This window comes from Brachyistius frenatus, unplaced genomic scaffold (assembly GCF_029030835.1).
Source record: "Brachyistius frenatus isolate BFR_SWC_R1_liver_20210118 unplaced genomic scaffold, ASM2903083v1 Contig_293, whole genome shotgun sequence".
In the NCBI taxonomy this organism is placed as follows: Eukaryota; Metazoa; Chordata; class Actinopteri; family Embiotocidae; genus Brachyistius; species Brachyistius frenatus.
This window is the reverse complement of record NW_027210892.1, coordinates 304907-322369: the sequence shown is the minus strand read 5'-3', so window position 1 is coordinate 322369 and position 17463 is coordinate 304907. Positions and strand designations below refer to the sequence as shown.

The 17463-nt window shown below is 41.2% G+C and overlaps 1 protein-coding gene across 1 annotated transcript in view; it reads right to left on the bottom strand.

The window, feature by feature from the left end:
• Positions 1–17463, bottom strand: part of myo15b (myosin XVB) — a 61304-nt gene that overhangs the window by 13823 nt on the left and 30018 nt on the right. Inside the window, 18 exon segments of the mRNA XM_069722469.1 lie at positions 920–1058; positions 1382–1528; positions 1767–1839; positions 2454–2726; positions 2811–2914; positions 3410–3472; positions 3983–4015; positions 5873–5945; positions 6224–6291; positions 8155–8264; positions 8350–8532; positions 8637–8709; positions 8818–8987; positions 10457–10683; positions 10771–10866; positions 11792–11916; positions 12050–12107; positions 12222–12284. Coding sequence (XP_069578570.1) covers positions 920–1058; positions 1382–1528; positions 1767–1839; positions 2454–2726; positions 2811–2914; positions 3410–3472; positions 3983–4015; positions 5873–5945; positions 6224–6291; positions 8155–8264; positions 8350–8532; positions 8637–8709; positions 8818–8987; positions 10457–10683; positions 10771–10866; positions 11792–11916; positions 12050–12107; positions 12222–12284 — 2078 coding nt within the window.

Sequence of the window (17463 nt, the reverse complement as noted above, 5' to 3'; positions counted from 1 at the left end):
GGCCGATGAGGTTTGTCGACACACAGAATACATCCCGCTGTTCAGACAGGAAGACGTCTCCTGGAGCAGCCACACATCCTCCTCCATGTTTGGATCCTGGACACTTCCTGTCTTTCTTGTCCTGTTCACAATGTGATCTTGATTTTATTTTGGTAAAGATTCATTTTGGTTCAGAAAACTTTGCTGCAGAACACTTCTGAGTTTGTATTTGTACTTTATTTTTTGTAAATTCCCACCCAATCCTGTGATTGTTGCTGCTGATAGGAGGACTGCTTCATGCAGTTCAGCCTCTGTACTTCTGCTGTCCAGGTCGTCTTTGAACTGTGGACTGAGACACTTTCACACCGGCACACGGTAGGTAGGTTCTTCTGGGCTTCTTCTCTGCAGCTCGGAGGGTTTTCTGGAATCAGCTGCTGATAAGTCCTGCGTTTACTTTGAAGTGTTGTCGTTATACATTTCATGTGGTAATAATCACTGATTTCTTCATGAGCTCTTTGTGACGCTGCCGTGAACTCCCTGCCGAGGCAGACTGTCCAATGAAGCTTCTTTCAGGGATTCAAATCTCTTTCTGATGCAGTATTTTATCATCTCTGCACGGTTTGTTAAGAAGCTTAATTCAGAGCTATGTTATATTAAAAATGTTACACAGCAAGAATTTTTGAGATATTCAGCTTTTATTTTCATCTTTTCTTAGTTTTGCAACTAATGTATCTTCAACTAATTTTTAATTAAATTAAATGTGAGAATATCACCTTGTACTAACTGCACAAAAAAGCAGACAAAAGTAATACATCTGCACATCAGTGTGAGCAGAGAAAAGTTGAAGGTCCAATCAGGATCCAGCAGGAAAACAGATGACATGAAACTCAGTTTAAATTTATGGAAATGTGTAAACCGAGGAAGGAGAGCTGAGACCGACCTGATAGGCTCGAACGGTTTTGGTTCTTGTTGCGGCCGGTTGTTGTACTGCTTGATGATCTCCCGGATGTTGGAGGTGGGTTCGGGCTGAGGCTTCGCGAGAGGAGCTTTTGGGGGATCCGCTTGTCTCGCTTGTCTCACTGTGGGACAGAAGAAGACGAAACTGTATCCCAGGATAAGTTTACTTTCTGTTCACAGTGAGGGGTGAAAACATGATGAGCACCGCTTCAACCGAGCAGCCGAGGCCTCTGAAGGGCCCCGAGGTATCGGAACCAAACGTTAGTAACGGGACCTTTAAGTCTCGTTCCAGCTCATCCTCCAACACACTCTCACTGGATCATGGACATCTGTTTGTTTGTCCTCCCTCACTTGTTGTTCCAGAGATGTTCCAACACGCCGACCACTAGAACTTCATGTCTGGAGTAATGAATCCCCGACCGTCCTGATCTCGCCCCTTCGACACGTTTCCTCCTCTTACCTTTGGGTTTGGGTGCTACAGGAGGGAGCAGTGATGGAGGTGATGGAGGGGGGCGCTGCTGCTGCTGCCGGGGCCGGCTGGACCGGGCTTGCCGCGGCTTTGGAGTTATGGATTCAACATGAAGCTTAGTGCCTGAAGAAAGAAGGATGGTGAGGATTGACAAAAAAACAAACACAAATTTTAACTGGAAAATGAACGTAAGCATGATGACAGTCAGTGAGACATTACAACATAGATTTAGAGACATTATTACTGTCATGAACACAAAAGCAACCTTTAAAACTTCCACATTAAGTTGGATATAGTTGAATTGGCTTATTCTACTGTATAACACAAAATATGCTCTCATCTGCTCGTCTGCTGAACTCACCGATCTTCTGGAAGTAGTCCCTCTTCTCTCTGAAGGACTGCAGGTCGTCCAGATCGGCCACTTCTGTTTCTGCCTGTCAAAGTAACGAACCATGAAGGAGGAGATAACAGAAACCAGTAAAGCTCCACAATTAGAGAATGAAAAGTTTGAAGCGTTTTATTTAATTTGTTGACAATATAAAAAATAATCTGCTGTAGTGAAAAAAAAGAAAATACTTAAAATATGGCTTTGAATGGAGATTTTCTTTGGCAATTTTGGCTTTAATATTTCTTTTTCTGGGTTTTTCAGTGTTAACAGTGCAGCCTGTTACAAAAAAATAGAGTACAAAACTAGACATTAACTCAAACCTCTAAGTTAGTTGTACTCAGTGTAATTGAAGCAAAAGTTTTTAAGTTTTGAGTCGAATGATTTTGAGTATTAATAAGTTAAATAGTTTGACTTGTGTGAAATTTTAAAAAACGACCAAAAAGACTAATAAATATTGAGTTGAGTTAACATAAAAGAAAGTGTTTTTGTTTTTTGAAGTTCTGTAAACTAAAAGATATTTAAGTCCACCTAATAAAATCTTTAATTTAACTCTAATCAGAGCGTACATGTCAAATGTAATCAAAATAATTAAGTTCATCAACTTAAAACTTTTGAGGCGTTCAGTTCATTTTTCCGGAGGGTTTTATAGTGCAGACGTACCGTGGGCTCCGGCGGCCGGTAGGTGGGGGTGCGGTTAGGTGCAGGTGCTTTGGTCCGGACAGGTGGAGGTGTAGGAGGTGGGGATGGAGGAGGGGGTGAGCGGGAGTGGGAGCGTTGCCTGGAGCGCTGCTGTGACTGACGCCTCCACTGCCTCTCCTCCTCCTGTTTCTTCTCCTGCTCCTCCTTCTTCCTCTGCTGCTCCTCCTTCTTCCTCTGCTGCTCCTGCGTCTGCTGCTGGGACAGATTCATCGCCTGCAATGTCATCTGCTGGGCCTGAGGGGACAGAGGGGACAAACTGTGAGGACACGGAGGAGGGAACATCTCAACAGATGGGTGGAGGAGTGGGTTGGTTCTGACCATGAGGACGGCCTGCTGGTTGATGAGCGCCTGCTGCGTTGCTGCCATGTGCATGGGGTCAACGACAGGAGGAGCAGGCATGGCCGCCTGAGGCACCATCATGGCTGGGTGGGGTGTCACGCATGTTTAAATATGTAACAAAGAAACTTATACCAACTGCATACAGACCTCAACATGATATAACACTCAACACACACATTACACAGTGCAATGATACAGATGTTGAAGGTGTTGGGAGGCGCTCCTCATTCCTATTTGTAGTTCCTATGTCTTTATTTGTATCCACAAATTAATGTGTTTGGTATGAATTTCTTGCAGGGTGTACAAAGCTGATTTTTCCAAAACCAATGAGCCCATGAAGTTTTACTTAATCCAGTTTTTTAACAACAGTCCACAGAAATGCAGTGGAGTCTGAGGCTCGGTGTTCTGCTTCTGTTTCCTGAGTACACATTCGGCTGAGTAAGAAGAAATCTGCACATTTAAAATGATTGACATTCATGCGCCAACTGATGTATTTTCTTCCATCAACGTAGTGTTGAACAAGAAGGAGACGTCAGCATTTACTGAAGAACAGGATGAGGTTCATGTCAGGAGATTACCTGGCATGGTGGGCATCATGGGAGTAGCACCGTAGCTGGCCATCGCAGGGTTGACTGCTACTCCTACACAGTCAATTTAAGAGGAACATAGAGATTAGAAAAGGAAATACTTTTTACGGTCACCTATTTGTTTATTTATTTGGATCTCTATTAGCTTCCATGACGGTAGTTTTCTAGTCTTTCTGGGAGTCCGCAACCTCGAAATACATCATAAAAAACATGAAGCACATTAAGATGAAATAATAATCAAAGATAATGCTGATATCAATGTTATAAATGCAATAAACCAAGAAACAACTGGTTTAAAACTACCTGAAAGGTGTTGAGTCATGTAGTGGAGCTGAGATTTATATTTAGTATATACTGTACATATTCTTAAGACTAATTATTGAGCATTGATGAATGTGGATGTGGACATCAGTGAGGGGTTTAGACTCTTTCATGGTCACTGTACTACAATAATGTTATGATGCTGAGACCATGAACGATCGTGTTTCAGTGTTATTGATATAAAAAGGATTCAGGATACAGAAAGTTTGATTGTTGATGTCACACATGCAGCGGATCACGTACCGATAGGATAGCTCGGCATCGTCATGGGCATCCCTGAAAAACAGAAAGTGCACATCTTATTGGACTTCACAGAGACTGCTGAAATCCTCTCTGATATTTAAGTTGCATTACAACAACCAGTTCTGTTGCTTTGAAGTTTTCACTATGATTCAGTTTATAGTCGATTTGTTTTTTGTTTGCAGCTTTGCTAGTTTGTAGTTTCTTGTTTTACACAACACAAACTGCAACGTACTGAATATTCAGCCTCGTTAAGCATTTAGAGTTGTGAAGCCTCGTTATAGCCATTTAAAGTAAAAAATTGCAATTATGCCAACTTCCGTTCATTAGTATGGAAATTATTATTGCTAATGTAATGAGATCAAATCATTTACAAATGTTTTTTTGTCACTTTCAAAACTTACAAATTTAAAGTTAAGTGATAGTAAAGTAGATGGATTAAACAATTAAAAATAATTAATTGATTAAAATGATCAGAATTGGTTTGTCCTTGGTGAGCTGTTGAGCTTCCTGACTGCTGATGCAGCAGTTACGGTGTTTATCCAAGAACCTCGTGGAGCAAAATGAACGGCCACAAAAATCCCCGTCTGGGTTGATGCCGTATAAAACGTGCAGACGGCTGCAGTCTCAGATTCATGTGTGTGTGTCAGGTTCCGTCTTTTCATTTGAGCTCAGCGAGCTTCATGTCTTTAAACTTGAGTTGATCTGTATGACATTACGTTCTGAGTGGCTGATGGATTATTCTAAGCACAAAAAAATCATTTGCTAACACATAAATCACAACAGAAGAGAAATGATTTTGATATTTTGATTTGATACACTTTATTAATCCCCGAGGGGAAATGTCTTCACTACAGCAGAGGGGCTCTCAGGGGGGAGATGCTGCAGCAGGCTGCCACTAGCGCAGCGCCAGGTAACCTGACCTGAGGTGCATGTTTTTGGATGATGGGAGGAAGCCGGAGAACCCGGAGAGAACCCACGCAAGCACAGGGAGAACATGCAAACTCCGCACAGAAAGGCCCAGGACCGGATTCGAACCCGGAACCTTTTTTGCTGTGAGGTGACAATGCTAACCACTGCACCACCGTGCCGCCCTAACAATGATGACAATGGTTATGTAAATCATGTAGGAAAATTATATCTGTATTCCAGAGATCTTATTGTGTACATGAACGATAGCGCAGAAAAAAATAACATGTGTTTTGTAACTAAATAGTACGCAAAGGGGCCTGATTTACTAAGATCTCAAATAACGGGTACTAAATTGCTTGTTTAGTCCAAAAGTTTGCACATTTATTTTGCACCATTTTGCAGGTGATTCACTGAGATTAGTTGCATCACTGATATCATTTACAAATCGCTGCATTTAAATGAGGGGTTTGCGTGTGTTAAAGTGATTACAGCCATAGAAACGGAAAATTGATCCCATTGAATCAGAAGTACGAGTGAAGGAGGCCATTAAACACGTTGTTTAGAAATATAAATATTGCAAGAAAAAAAAACTATTTGGGAGATTAAAGAAAGTCAATTTGGGAAAAACAAAAAGATCAATAGATGAAATTAAGAGAAGATGGCGAGATATTAGGCGAAAAATCTAAAATTGTATTGTTCTATTTGCATGTTTCCTCCCAGTATTTTGCACCTTCAAGCAGAAACACCCAATATTACATATACATGCAGGAAAACACGCAAAATGGACAACGTGTGTTAAATTGCACACTTGAAAGACGCAATCCTCTCTGCACGTCATTAGAGGATCAGCTTTTTGTGGAAGGTGTGAAGTTTGCACGTGATTTTACACACCGAACCTCAGAATGATACGTGTGGTGTGTGTGTGTGTGTGTGTGTGTGTGTGTGTGTGTGTGTGTGTGTGTGTGTGTGTTGTTTTCCTACCAGCACCATACATGGGTCCAATCCCACCTGCTCCTCTCATCCTGCGGGTTAGCATGGCCACTCTGTCCATGTCCTACACACACACACACACACACACACACACACACACACACACACACACACACACACACACACACACACACACACACACACACACACACACACACACACACACACACACACAGTCGTAAGGCCACCAACAGGAGTGCAGTTACTGGAAAGTGGAAACACTACCGTTTCAGTGACTTCACGCAATCAGTAAGAAGATACCACCACAGACACACAATCCACCGGGCGGCGGTGAGCGGGCTCAACACAACACACAGCCTCACTACTGATGATACTACTGACCGGAGGGCCCTGGTCCAGTACGGAGTCGAACAGGTCATCAACGTAGGCGTCCATCTGTTGACCACGACCTGCACACACATACAAACAGTGTCGGGGGGCCCTGCAGCAAATATCAGCTCTGTGCACCAACTGACGCTGACCTCCATGATGGAGCTACCCAACTAACTAAAATGAAAACACACACAATCAATCGTAACCCTGTTGGTTGACTCTTTCTCCATCCAGCTAAAATGATCTGAAAATGGGCCTGTTGAACAAGATGGAGATACGATGATGCAGGAATCAATTACAGGCCTGTGTCCTTTTGGTTTTATATAAATGTATTCATCAATATTACCAATTCTACAAAGAATAGCCAAGCTTTGGACTTCAGTGAGCAGTTGTCTGCTGTTCCTGGTTGCTATTTCAGCCTTGAGCTGGGACAATGTAAATTCACTTAATCACATGTGTGTCTGAGTTCCAAACCTTCTCAGTTACCTGAAGGTCAGCCAGTGTGAGCGAGTCACCTGGAAACAACACAGTGAAAGTAAACTAAGGTGAGTCCGACTGTCATCATCACTCTTAGTTTGGTAGATTTGGGTTTGTAGCGAGAAATTGAAGTTTCAGCAATATCTGTGCAATACTTAATATATCCTGGAAAATGTACTATAAACAATATATTTTGTATAACTTTTTATTTATTTTTTATTTACATCTCACTGTGTCCAGGTGTATTATATTTGTTTTTTTATATATGGTCTTTATGGTTACATTGGTTTATTAAGCTTTTACATTTTTCTAAAACCTCTTCTTTTATTCTATTTTTTCTATTGTATGTGTATTTGTCATTTTTCCTTAATTTCCCTTCTGCAGGATTAATAAAGTCTTGTCTTTGTCTTGTCTTGTCTTATTTGATCTCTTTCATGTTAGACACAGGTGTGATTCACTAATGGCCACTGATGAAAAACAGCAGAGATGTCTGCTCATCTTTTAATTTTGTCGAGGTGTCACATTACAGACTCGGGAAACAACGCACACCCAACTTGCAGAGGAGGAGCACCAAAAGTAGTCCACATAACCACATACAACTAGCAGGCTATAGAAACTGACCTCCGCTGCTGTTTCAGTACTCTCACTAGTCACATGTCTTGGCCAGTCATTTTTTTGTTTTGCTATTTCTTTGTAGATACATAAAGCTTTTTTTGCCTTATGTTAAGCCTGTTTTATTTTGGCAGTTCTAAAAAGTATTGTCATTTGATTGCTTTCCCTGCCTTGACTGGTTTCATCTGTCCCTCACTGTCCTCCTCTCCCTTGTGTTTTTAGTTTGTGTTCCCCCTCTTAGTGTCAGTTTGTGGTGTCAGGCTCTGCCCCGTCTTTGTTCCTGTATTTTTGTGTGTCGCTCTGCATCCTTGTAACTCCGTATATTTCACCTCCGTTTCATCTTGTTTTGTTTTATTTTGGACAGTTTGGCTCACTTTGCTTTTTGTCACTAGCTGCTGTTTAGTTACTGAAACCTTTTTCAATTACTTTGAACCTCCCGGTCCATAAGTTGTGTTTGAGTCCTCTCCCTCGTGTGTAACAAAACATTTTGCTAGTTTTCTCTTTGATGCTGAGGTTCATGACCTGCACAAAACTCCAGATGCTCTTTTAAAAAGATGTGATTCATGTATCTAAAATAGGCAAAACAAAAAAGACATTTATGAGTAACTTCAATGGGAATGAAAATAATGATTGAACAGGTGATATTAAAAATCTATTTACAGATTGTAATAGTGACAAAGGAGGTGCCGGAACCCACCTGGGAGGTCCCAGATGCACAAATTAAGCCTTGGGTACCCACATTTATATGTCAAAAAGGTCCCATTGGGAGTTTCAGGGACTGTTTGATGACCCTGACAGATTTTTTTGTTTGATGCATACTGATTTTTTTTTTTTAACATAAAACCTTTTACCTTCCTGTGGATAATCTCTCCTCCAGAGGTTTCCTTCAAAAGGAGGCAGCCCAGGAGCTTGCATAGGAGGAGCTGGTGGAATGAAGTCATCTAAATCTGAAGCTGTCCTCCTGGAGACAAACAGACAGAGAAGTCCACACTGGTAGCCAATTCTTTGAAAGGCCTCAGAAACTAGTAACTTCGTCAGTATACTACCTGTCTCCCTGGCCGCTGAACAAGTAGTCCGAGTATGTAGAAGAAGGAGTCCCTGGTGGCGGCAGCACTTCAGCTTCAGCTCCAGCCAGCAGATCCATGACGAAGTCCGAGCCAGCCAGGTCCGACCAGTCTTCGTCAGTCACGACAGACACAGACCAGCCCTGCACAGCCTCAAACACTCCTCTAATGTACACCAGGAGTACATGAAGGAGACACGTCAACATGCAGAATATTAATAAGTAAAGGTAACTAAACACAGCGCATGTTCAGGACAAGATGAGGAGTACCTGAAATGAAGAAGCCACGAAGCCAGCTGCTCTCCTGTCGTCCACGAGTCCACTTCAGTGGTCAGTTTCTCGTCTGAGATAAAATATCAGATGGTGTTATCAGTTTATGAAAGCTAATATTTGTATATTGACAATGTCATTAGCCAAGCTGCTCGTGTTCCATGGGAATTTTGCGTCTCACCGTTGAAGGTGTGTACGTCCAGCAGCATGGTCCCCCTCCTCTCGTTGGAGGTCCACTCCAGCTGGGTCGGTGGGTACATGCGGGCGGTCGGAGCCGGGAGCTGCAGAGATGTCAGCAGTTTGTGTTGGCACAGTGAACGGTACTCCCCCGGACCGTGGTCAGAAACATACCTGCAAGGGCGATAGGCCAGACACTTTCTTTCAGACAGCGTATAGTAACAAAATCATCAATCCCACAGTAGGTTTATGGCAGGACACCTTCCCTACTGACATGCTGCGCTTACCAGCTAACTTTGTCTACTTTTTGCTGCTGTGCAGGTAGCATACATTTGGTTTCTCAACTAAGAGCTGAAAGATGTTAAGTGCTCCACAGAGTTGAATGAAACTGCAGTTAGTTATCAGGAGGTTTATTAAAACTTGTGACCCCTTTAATAATACAACCACGTTTCCAAAAATGGTGGGACGCTGTGTGAATTTTTGTTTTGTAAATTCACAGGATAAAACTGGTCTGTGTCCAAACCTGTCACCCATTTTAAAAACTTTGTGCATCATGATATGAAAAATACAACAAAGGAGACCCTGAACCTTTGAGCAGCGAAATCCTATATCAGACAAGAATGGGACCACAGTTCACTTTCAAAACTCCAGAAACTGGTCTGCTCAGTTCCCCAACATTTACAGTGTTGTAAAAAGAAGTGATGCAACACAGTGGTGTCACAACTTTTTTGAGAAGTGTTGCTGGCATGAAATTTAATATAAGCACATATTTTTCATGAAACAACAAAATTTCTCAATTTCAATATTTGATATGTTGTCTTTGGTCTATTTTTTTTATTAAATATCTGTTTACATGATTTGAAAATGATTCTATTGTGCTTTTATTTACATTTTTCACACTGTCCCAACTTTTTTGGAAACAAGGTTGTAGATCAAGTCATTCCATTGTTCATATAACAATAGTGGTTAGTGCAGCTTTAAAGGGAACTTTTTACAAGTACTTTGCTTCTTACTTTATGAGACACTGATCAGACCAGATCAACGGGGACTGTAGCAGCAAAACCTCCAAAGTGAACAAGAGTGTGATTTATTGCTTAAGAATGAGAGGAAAACTGTAATTTTATATTTCTTAAGTGACATAGTGTCGCTTTAATATCTCTTGACAACATGTTGTGTTCAGTGTAAACCAGTTTCTCTGGACAGGCAAATGCTTGTTTAACTTGTGACTGAACTTTCAAGTTTTACCTGGCGTGCTATTTTATTTTGGTTCAGACCTAAAAAGTATTTTGTGTTCAACTGATTTTGAATAAATTTTATGAGCTATGACTGGATATTTGATTTCAGTTATTTCTTCACAGCACCACATGAGTTTATTGCATTTTGTTCAGGTGTTATCTAATCCAAGTTATTATTCTTATTATTAGTCCAAATTAAGTATGAAGGTGAATGAATTTAATACCAGCCATCGCCACAAAACATTGACTACAAATCAGGCACGAGAAAAATCTCAACAAGTGAACTAATTTAAATCACTGCATGTAGAGTTTCAACACGTATGACTTTACTTAGTCTAAAACTACAAACAGCACTTCCTCCACTCAGCCCCGGTGGCAGTAGACGGCCCACTGATGCGTAGCACCTACTTGAGCAGGGGTTTTTCCAGAGTTGGTGAAGGTGTGAAGGTGCTGAGGCAGCAGGCCAGCAGCAGCCAGCCCCTCAGGGACTCCTGCTGGCCCCATGTATGGTACGCCAACTGGGCCAGGATTTCGTCCCTCAAGGCCGGACGGCTCTGACCCTTCTCCACGATGTAGTTCCCCAACATCTGCTCCTGCCAGCCGCTGAGGTCCGACTCTCCTGTAAACCGCAGGATCTGTTGAGGCGAGGATGGAAAATTACAAGATAAAACGAGAGAGAAGAGATCAAATGTCACATATGATCTCGTATCATTGTCATCTACCAGTTTGTAAATCTCCAGAGCAGTTCTGGCATCTTCAGGCTCCAGAGGGGTGAGGGGTCTCTGGAAGGGGTAACCCTGAGGCTGGCTCCACGTATCCTGAGGGGGACATGACATGACAGGGTCAACAAAAGACGGGGAAAAGTTGTTGTAAAGCTAAAAAAAAAAAAAAAACACCTGGTGGAACATCTCACAACTATTTAGGTGAATTAGCAACAGATCAGTAACATGATTGGGTATAAAAAGATGATTTCAGAGAGGCAGAGTCTCTCAGCAGTGAAGATGGGGAGAGGTTCACCACTCTGTGAAAGACTGTTGGAAAATAGTTCAACAATCTGAGAATAATGTTCCTCAACGTAAAACTCCAAAGAATTAGTGGATTTCATCGTCTACGGTTCATAATATCATTAAAAGAGTCAGAGAATCTGGAGAAATCTCTGAACACAAGGGACAAGGCTGGAAACCAATATTGGATGATGGTGATCTTCGGGCCCTCAGGCAGCACTGCATTAAAAACACACTATTCTGGAGTGGAAATCACTGCATGGGCTCAGGAACACTTGTGAAAACCATCGTCTGTGAACACAGTTCATCGCTGCGTCCACAAATGCAGGTTAAAACTCTCCAAACAAGAAACCACTTTGTATTTGATGAGAGAAGTTGAATGGGAGTCTATGGAGCCGGGGGCTTTTTGGAGGCGACCTCTAGTGGCACTCGGTGGTATTGCAGCTGAAGACACTTCTGCTTCAGTCTCATTTTTCAGTGCTGGAAGCTACGGACACTTTTATGAGCAGTCTATAGTCCAAACTGATGAATTTCTGAGAGACATGCCGTGACTCACAATCGCCCCCTAATTTTCAAAGTGGTATTACAAGACAGGACATGATTTTTACAGATTGCACCTTTAAGTCTAGAATAAGTTTAGGTGGACCAGTCGTGGTTATGGTGAAGGTAAGACTCCCGGATATGAATGCTCACTAAAGGAAACATGATTGTGTGTGAGCGCACTACAAACTTTCCTCACCTTTAAAATGGACTTGGCATAGCGAGAGAAGGGGAATCTGTCGACATCCGAAGGTAAGGTGAGCTTGTGTTCAGCCTTCACCTGTGGAGGTGCGACCTCTGTGACACCTGATGTGTGCTGCCGCCCTGGTGGACAGAGATGGAACCACAATCACAGGATTTATTGGACTAATGGATCCTACCAACTGTAAACACTGTTGTAATTATATGTGTAGGTTCATCATATCAATCTTCTAGTTAAGTTTTTTATGACTCTCACCTGCTGCACTGCGAAGTCTGGCTGACAGCTCAGCAGGGATCTCCAGCATTCCCACGTCCTGACAGGAAAACAAAAAGTCACAGTGCGGTCATCACAGAGAAAAAAACATCAAGAAAAGTAGAAGTTTGATTCTTTTTTATGATGAATTCGATTGGTCCTTTTATTCCCTTACCATCCCTGGAGAGACAGACTTGGTCTTTATCACTGCTTTAACTTTGTTCTTCTCTTGAAACTCCTGAAATCAACACACAGTCAGTCTTTCGTCACACGATGAACAGAAAGATTCATATTAGTCCTTGATTTCACCTCCGTCACCTCCGGCTGGTTGCAGCTTCAGTGTGACTCTGCAGGTGAGTTAACTGTACACTTCCTCATCTCTCCCAGAGGAGTGTGTTCAATCAGACCTATTCTTAGACACCAGTCCTGTTATATACTTGTGCAACACCCACAGTCCTGCTGCCCCGCCTCACATCACGGGCCACCCAGTGCCAAGAGTCCAGAGAGTCTGTTTTTTATCAGGAGGTTTACAGCTTTGAGAGGAGTCGCCTCGATACAGCAGGTCAGCGTCACTCCAATATGACTCTAATCATGACAGAAACCCTCTCATATCTCTGTTTACCGGACTGTGCATTTTTACTCCATGGTCCAGTTGTTTATCCCGATCTTGCTGGATACAGTTTTTAAATGAATGCCTAACTATAAACTCAGAACAGAACAAACATGGGTGTGTAAGTGTGTATTCATCCAGCAAATATTGGCCTCACTTCAACTATCAAACACCCAACCCTCCTCTACCTCCACATGAGACCATTTACAATGTGTCACCTTCTGAAACCAAAGAAGCATCACAAATCAGAGCAGATCAAACACACCTTTCATCACTGACTCACCTCAAACTGACTCAATCACGTCCCACTTTACTAGTATAATGTCTTAATATTTATCCAAGATATTTCACTGAAAGAACAATATCATTTGACTGTAATCATTGTGTTGAGTCAGCACACAGTTAACCAGCTCAGGTAACTGGATTCTGATGTTTAATGGTACATTACTCTGATCCAGGCTGAAATATCTCAACAACTATCGAATGGATTGTTGTTAAATTTGGCGCGGAGAGTCACAGTCTCCAGAGGATGAAACATGATGAGTTCCTCTCATGCTAGTAGCACTTACCTCAAATAAAAGCTTTAAATCTACAAGATACTTTGGCACAAAACTTTGCGCAGACATTTCAGGTCCCTGAAGATATGCAACCCAGTTTCACAGCAAAGCGTGAGATAGACACGCCAGTCGACTACAGCAAAACGTGAGATAGCCACGCTTTGGCCTCTTTAGATGTGACAGTTTCACGTTTTGTAAGCATGAAACTTATACATAAGTACAAGTAACATAACAAAGGATCATGTGACCATGGACAAAGGACATGTTTTGGCAGTGTTAGGAGACAAGAGGGTGGCCTGATGGCACGAATCAAAGACTGTCATGCAGGAGGCAGATGTTCAAATCCAGGAGGTGACAATGTTGACAAGAGTTGTTTTTCGTTTTCTAATCCCAACCATGTATTTTCCCTGAAAGCTTAATGTTCCTGTAAATCACATGGCTCTACTCATGCTGTAGGTTTCATTTTCATCCACTACAGGAAAACAAGAAACTGTCCCACCTACATAGACCAACGCGTGGCTGGCTCACGTTTTACTGTCGTGTCTATTTCATGTTTTGCCGCGATACTGCGTTGAGATATCACACTGTCCTTCTCACAGGTCTCTACACACACTGGTTGTAAATCACCAAAACAACACAGCAGCTGCCATTTCTGTTCATTCTGGCTTCCCTTTTGCACAGTGGGGGGGATGTGGTGACATGCAGTCCGTCTTTATATACACACTGTGGTGATACATACTTCCAGAATTAACCCTTTCGATCCTGGTGGTCCCTGTACCTGGACCAGGCTGTCTCTCTTTAAAACAGTCCAACACCACTCTGAGAGGCTTTCAGAGCGTGGCTCGTTCAATGAAGAGGCCACCTACAACTAGTATGACCAGATTTGGTTATTTACGCTTCTGAATAAAAATGGTCTATTAGGCTAACGTTGTTAAATCAGTAGCCTAATGTTCACGTCACAGTTGACTAAATCTTCTCTTTTTTTTGTAGTCTATTAGTACGAATGTGGAATATAAGATTAATTTATTCCTCCTCATTAACTGTACAACACATATTCTTTTAACAGAACAAACCTTCATCATGCAAACTTAGAGGAATAAATCCAAATCTCTGATTCAACAACAAATTTAGAAGGTCTTAAACTGGAGTAAACTTAAACTCGGTTCTAACTTTCCATTCAAATCTGATTTAATAGTTACGTCATCTAAACTTAAGCCGGGAGTGAATTTAATCAGGAGCAGCTGTAAAGTCAAAAACTCATCCGTTTCCATGTTAATGACTCCAGACAACACAGCTTGTACTAAAGCTGATGGCGTGCCTCAAATATTGACTGAACAACAAGCCGGCTTTTAGACTTTTATTGCTATAAATATGATCTTTTTGATATAATTTTCCAGATTTTCCTGCTCCATCTGTAATTTTTTGGTTTCATTGTGTTTCTACGAGGAGAATCTGCTGCAGATCATCGTGTCTCCAGCCTTTTTTTTTATTGGTGCTCTGGTGCTTCCACGAGAGGTATCGCCGGGTCAACTGATGTAAAATCTACTTCAAACAAAAACGGACTTAAACCGGTCCTTAGACGTTGGACCAGGCCTTGTAAAGACCACTTGGTTCAACTGTCTGCAGATGACACTCACATGTTTCCCATCATGCTCTGAAGTCGTGCAGTTTCATGTCCTTTGCATAACGTCAAAGTGAGTTGGGTTAATAGATTTAAAAAAAAAAAAATCCTTGCTGAGATAACTCTGATGACATCACTATGACATCATTGGGGTCATTCTGGTCACATATCACAGTTTCAAAAAGTTTTGGGATGTTCAACCAAGAGACAAGAGACGCGGGTCACACTGATGGTTATTTAGAATTAATTAACAACTTTTTAAATTTAGCAAAGTTACGTTTATAAAAGCTAAATTATAAAACAACCATTCCATAAGAAACCACATTTATACATCAGATCCTCTCTAGTAAATAATCAGGAGCATATAGTAGTATTAGTATAAAGATAAAAATGAAAATAAGATGGAAATGCTAATTGAATTCATTATGATAAAAACATGTTATTAATCAAAGAGCCTGATTTATATTGTATCAGAGGTGAAGAGTGCTGACTGACTCTAATTTAAATCCTATATGTGGTAAAGCCTTATATTCTAAAGAAAAGTTCATGATGAGTATAACTAGGCGTAAACAGCACTGAGCCTGACAGCTCCACTGATCATAGTCCAAACCTCATAAAACAAGAACAGCAAACAACCTGACAGAAACACAACTGAAGGAAAATACCAGACAAAATGAAGACAAATATCAGCTTCATTTAAGGAAGCAAAGAAAAAGAGATGAAGGCCAGGAAGCTGCTGAGAGATCCAACTTCTCTGCACTGTTTGGAAACCTGATACATGTCCTGCCTTCTGTCATCACCTTTTACCTGCTGTAAACTATGTGTCCAAATTACAAACTCACATGTTGAATATATTTTTTACACCTGACCTGATGTAGACGGTGAAAAGAAAGAAGAGCAGCAGAAGAGCAGAGCAGCAGCGTACCTGTTGGAGCTGAAGAGCTGAAAGTCTGAGAGATGAGTTTCAGAAGGCGGAAGGAGAGCTGCAGCGCTGCTTCGAATTTCACTGAGGGGTTGAAGTCCAAGAGTGTGTGTGTGTGTGTGTGTGTGTGTGTGTGTGTGTGTGTGTGTGTGTGTGTGTGTGTGTGTGTGTGTGTGTGTGTGTGTGTGTGTGTGTGTGTGTGTGTGTGTGTGTCCAGGTGACATGATTAATGCAGGAAAAGAAAGCTAGTTAAAGGAAAGGGGTGAGATTTGATTTGATTTTAAAGGCACAACAGGGATCTTAAGTAAATAATTTACCTCCACAGCTTTCTTTAATCTAAATTATATCAACTGTATCACTGGATTATATCAAATGATTCACAAAGGTTTTTTTTTTAAATGACATGTCCTGTAACAAACAGACTTTCTATGGCAGGATGTGGAAAACCAAACATCACAAAGAAGGTTGTCTGTAAGATTTCTGCCTCCAGTTCAATGCAGTCAAAGTCAATGCAAAAAGTGACATTTCAGGGATACTTCCACTTTATTTCATCCTGGAGTGTTAAATTAAAGTATTAATGGAGTATTAATGTGGGTTTAAGTTTGAATGACTGATTAAGCTTCAGTTTTGGGAAAACACACCAGGCTGAACTTAACCAGAATTATCTTTTAAACAACACAACAATCTGTCTGTCCAGAAACAGTTTGTCACTCCGTTGTGTCGGAGCACTTTTCAAATCGAGTGTTTCCTCAGTAGGAAGTCGTGACTTAGAAGTGTTCAGTGTTCAGGTTGATGGATCATCCAGAGTAACAGAGACGCTGTTTCTGTAAAAACGGTGCTGTTCAATCCTTTCAAGATAAATAACATTTAAGGTTTGTCCACTAGAGGGCAGCAGAGTAACAACCGTAAATCCACACTGATTTATCATCATCTTAAACTGCTCCGACTAACATGCTATTACAGGTTAGTTGGCAAAATATTGATTAAAAACTGAGGTTTTCAATGAAAAATACTTCTTCTTTTGTAGATAGCAACAGGAACGATATTCTATAATATCAACCGGACATCACAGAACATTTATACAATCATCATAGTTTGAAGCTGGACGCTGAAGATCAGTGACACTGATTCAGTGTCTGACCAAATGTGAAATACAGTCACTGTCTCGTTTCTGTTCTCCAGTCATGGAGATAAATAAGGGACAGAAAAGTGGTTTTAAAGAATATTATGATGTCACAATAAAGCTGACCTTTAACCTTTTGGATAGAAAATGTCATCACTTCACCGTGTTATCCCATTACACATTAGTGTAAAACAGTTATCATAAGTGGGGTCTGTATTTCTGAGCCAAAAAAACATGCTTTGTGGGGTCACAGTAACCTTTGACCCCTAAAAGATCTAATCAGTTCATCTTTGAGACTAAGTGAAGATTTGTGCCAAGTTTAAATGATGAGAACAGGATGGACGATCACAGGATGTACAAACAACCTAAAATAACAAGACTCCAGCGTGCCAGCGGCAAACTTTATAACAACAAACATTGAAACATTTCAAGATGGCGTCATTATGGGCTGGATAGAACTGAGGTGAGCTCAGAGTCAGTAAGGTCATCACTCTACTGACCTCTCTTCCATTTCACAAAGTCATCTAATTATAGTAATTATAATAATAATTATAACAATATAAAAATGTATTATAATGCCACTT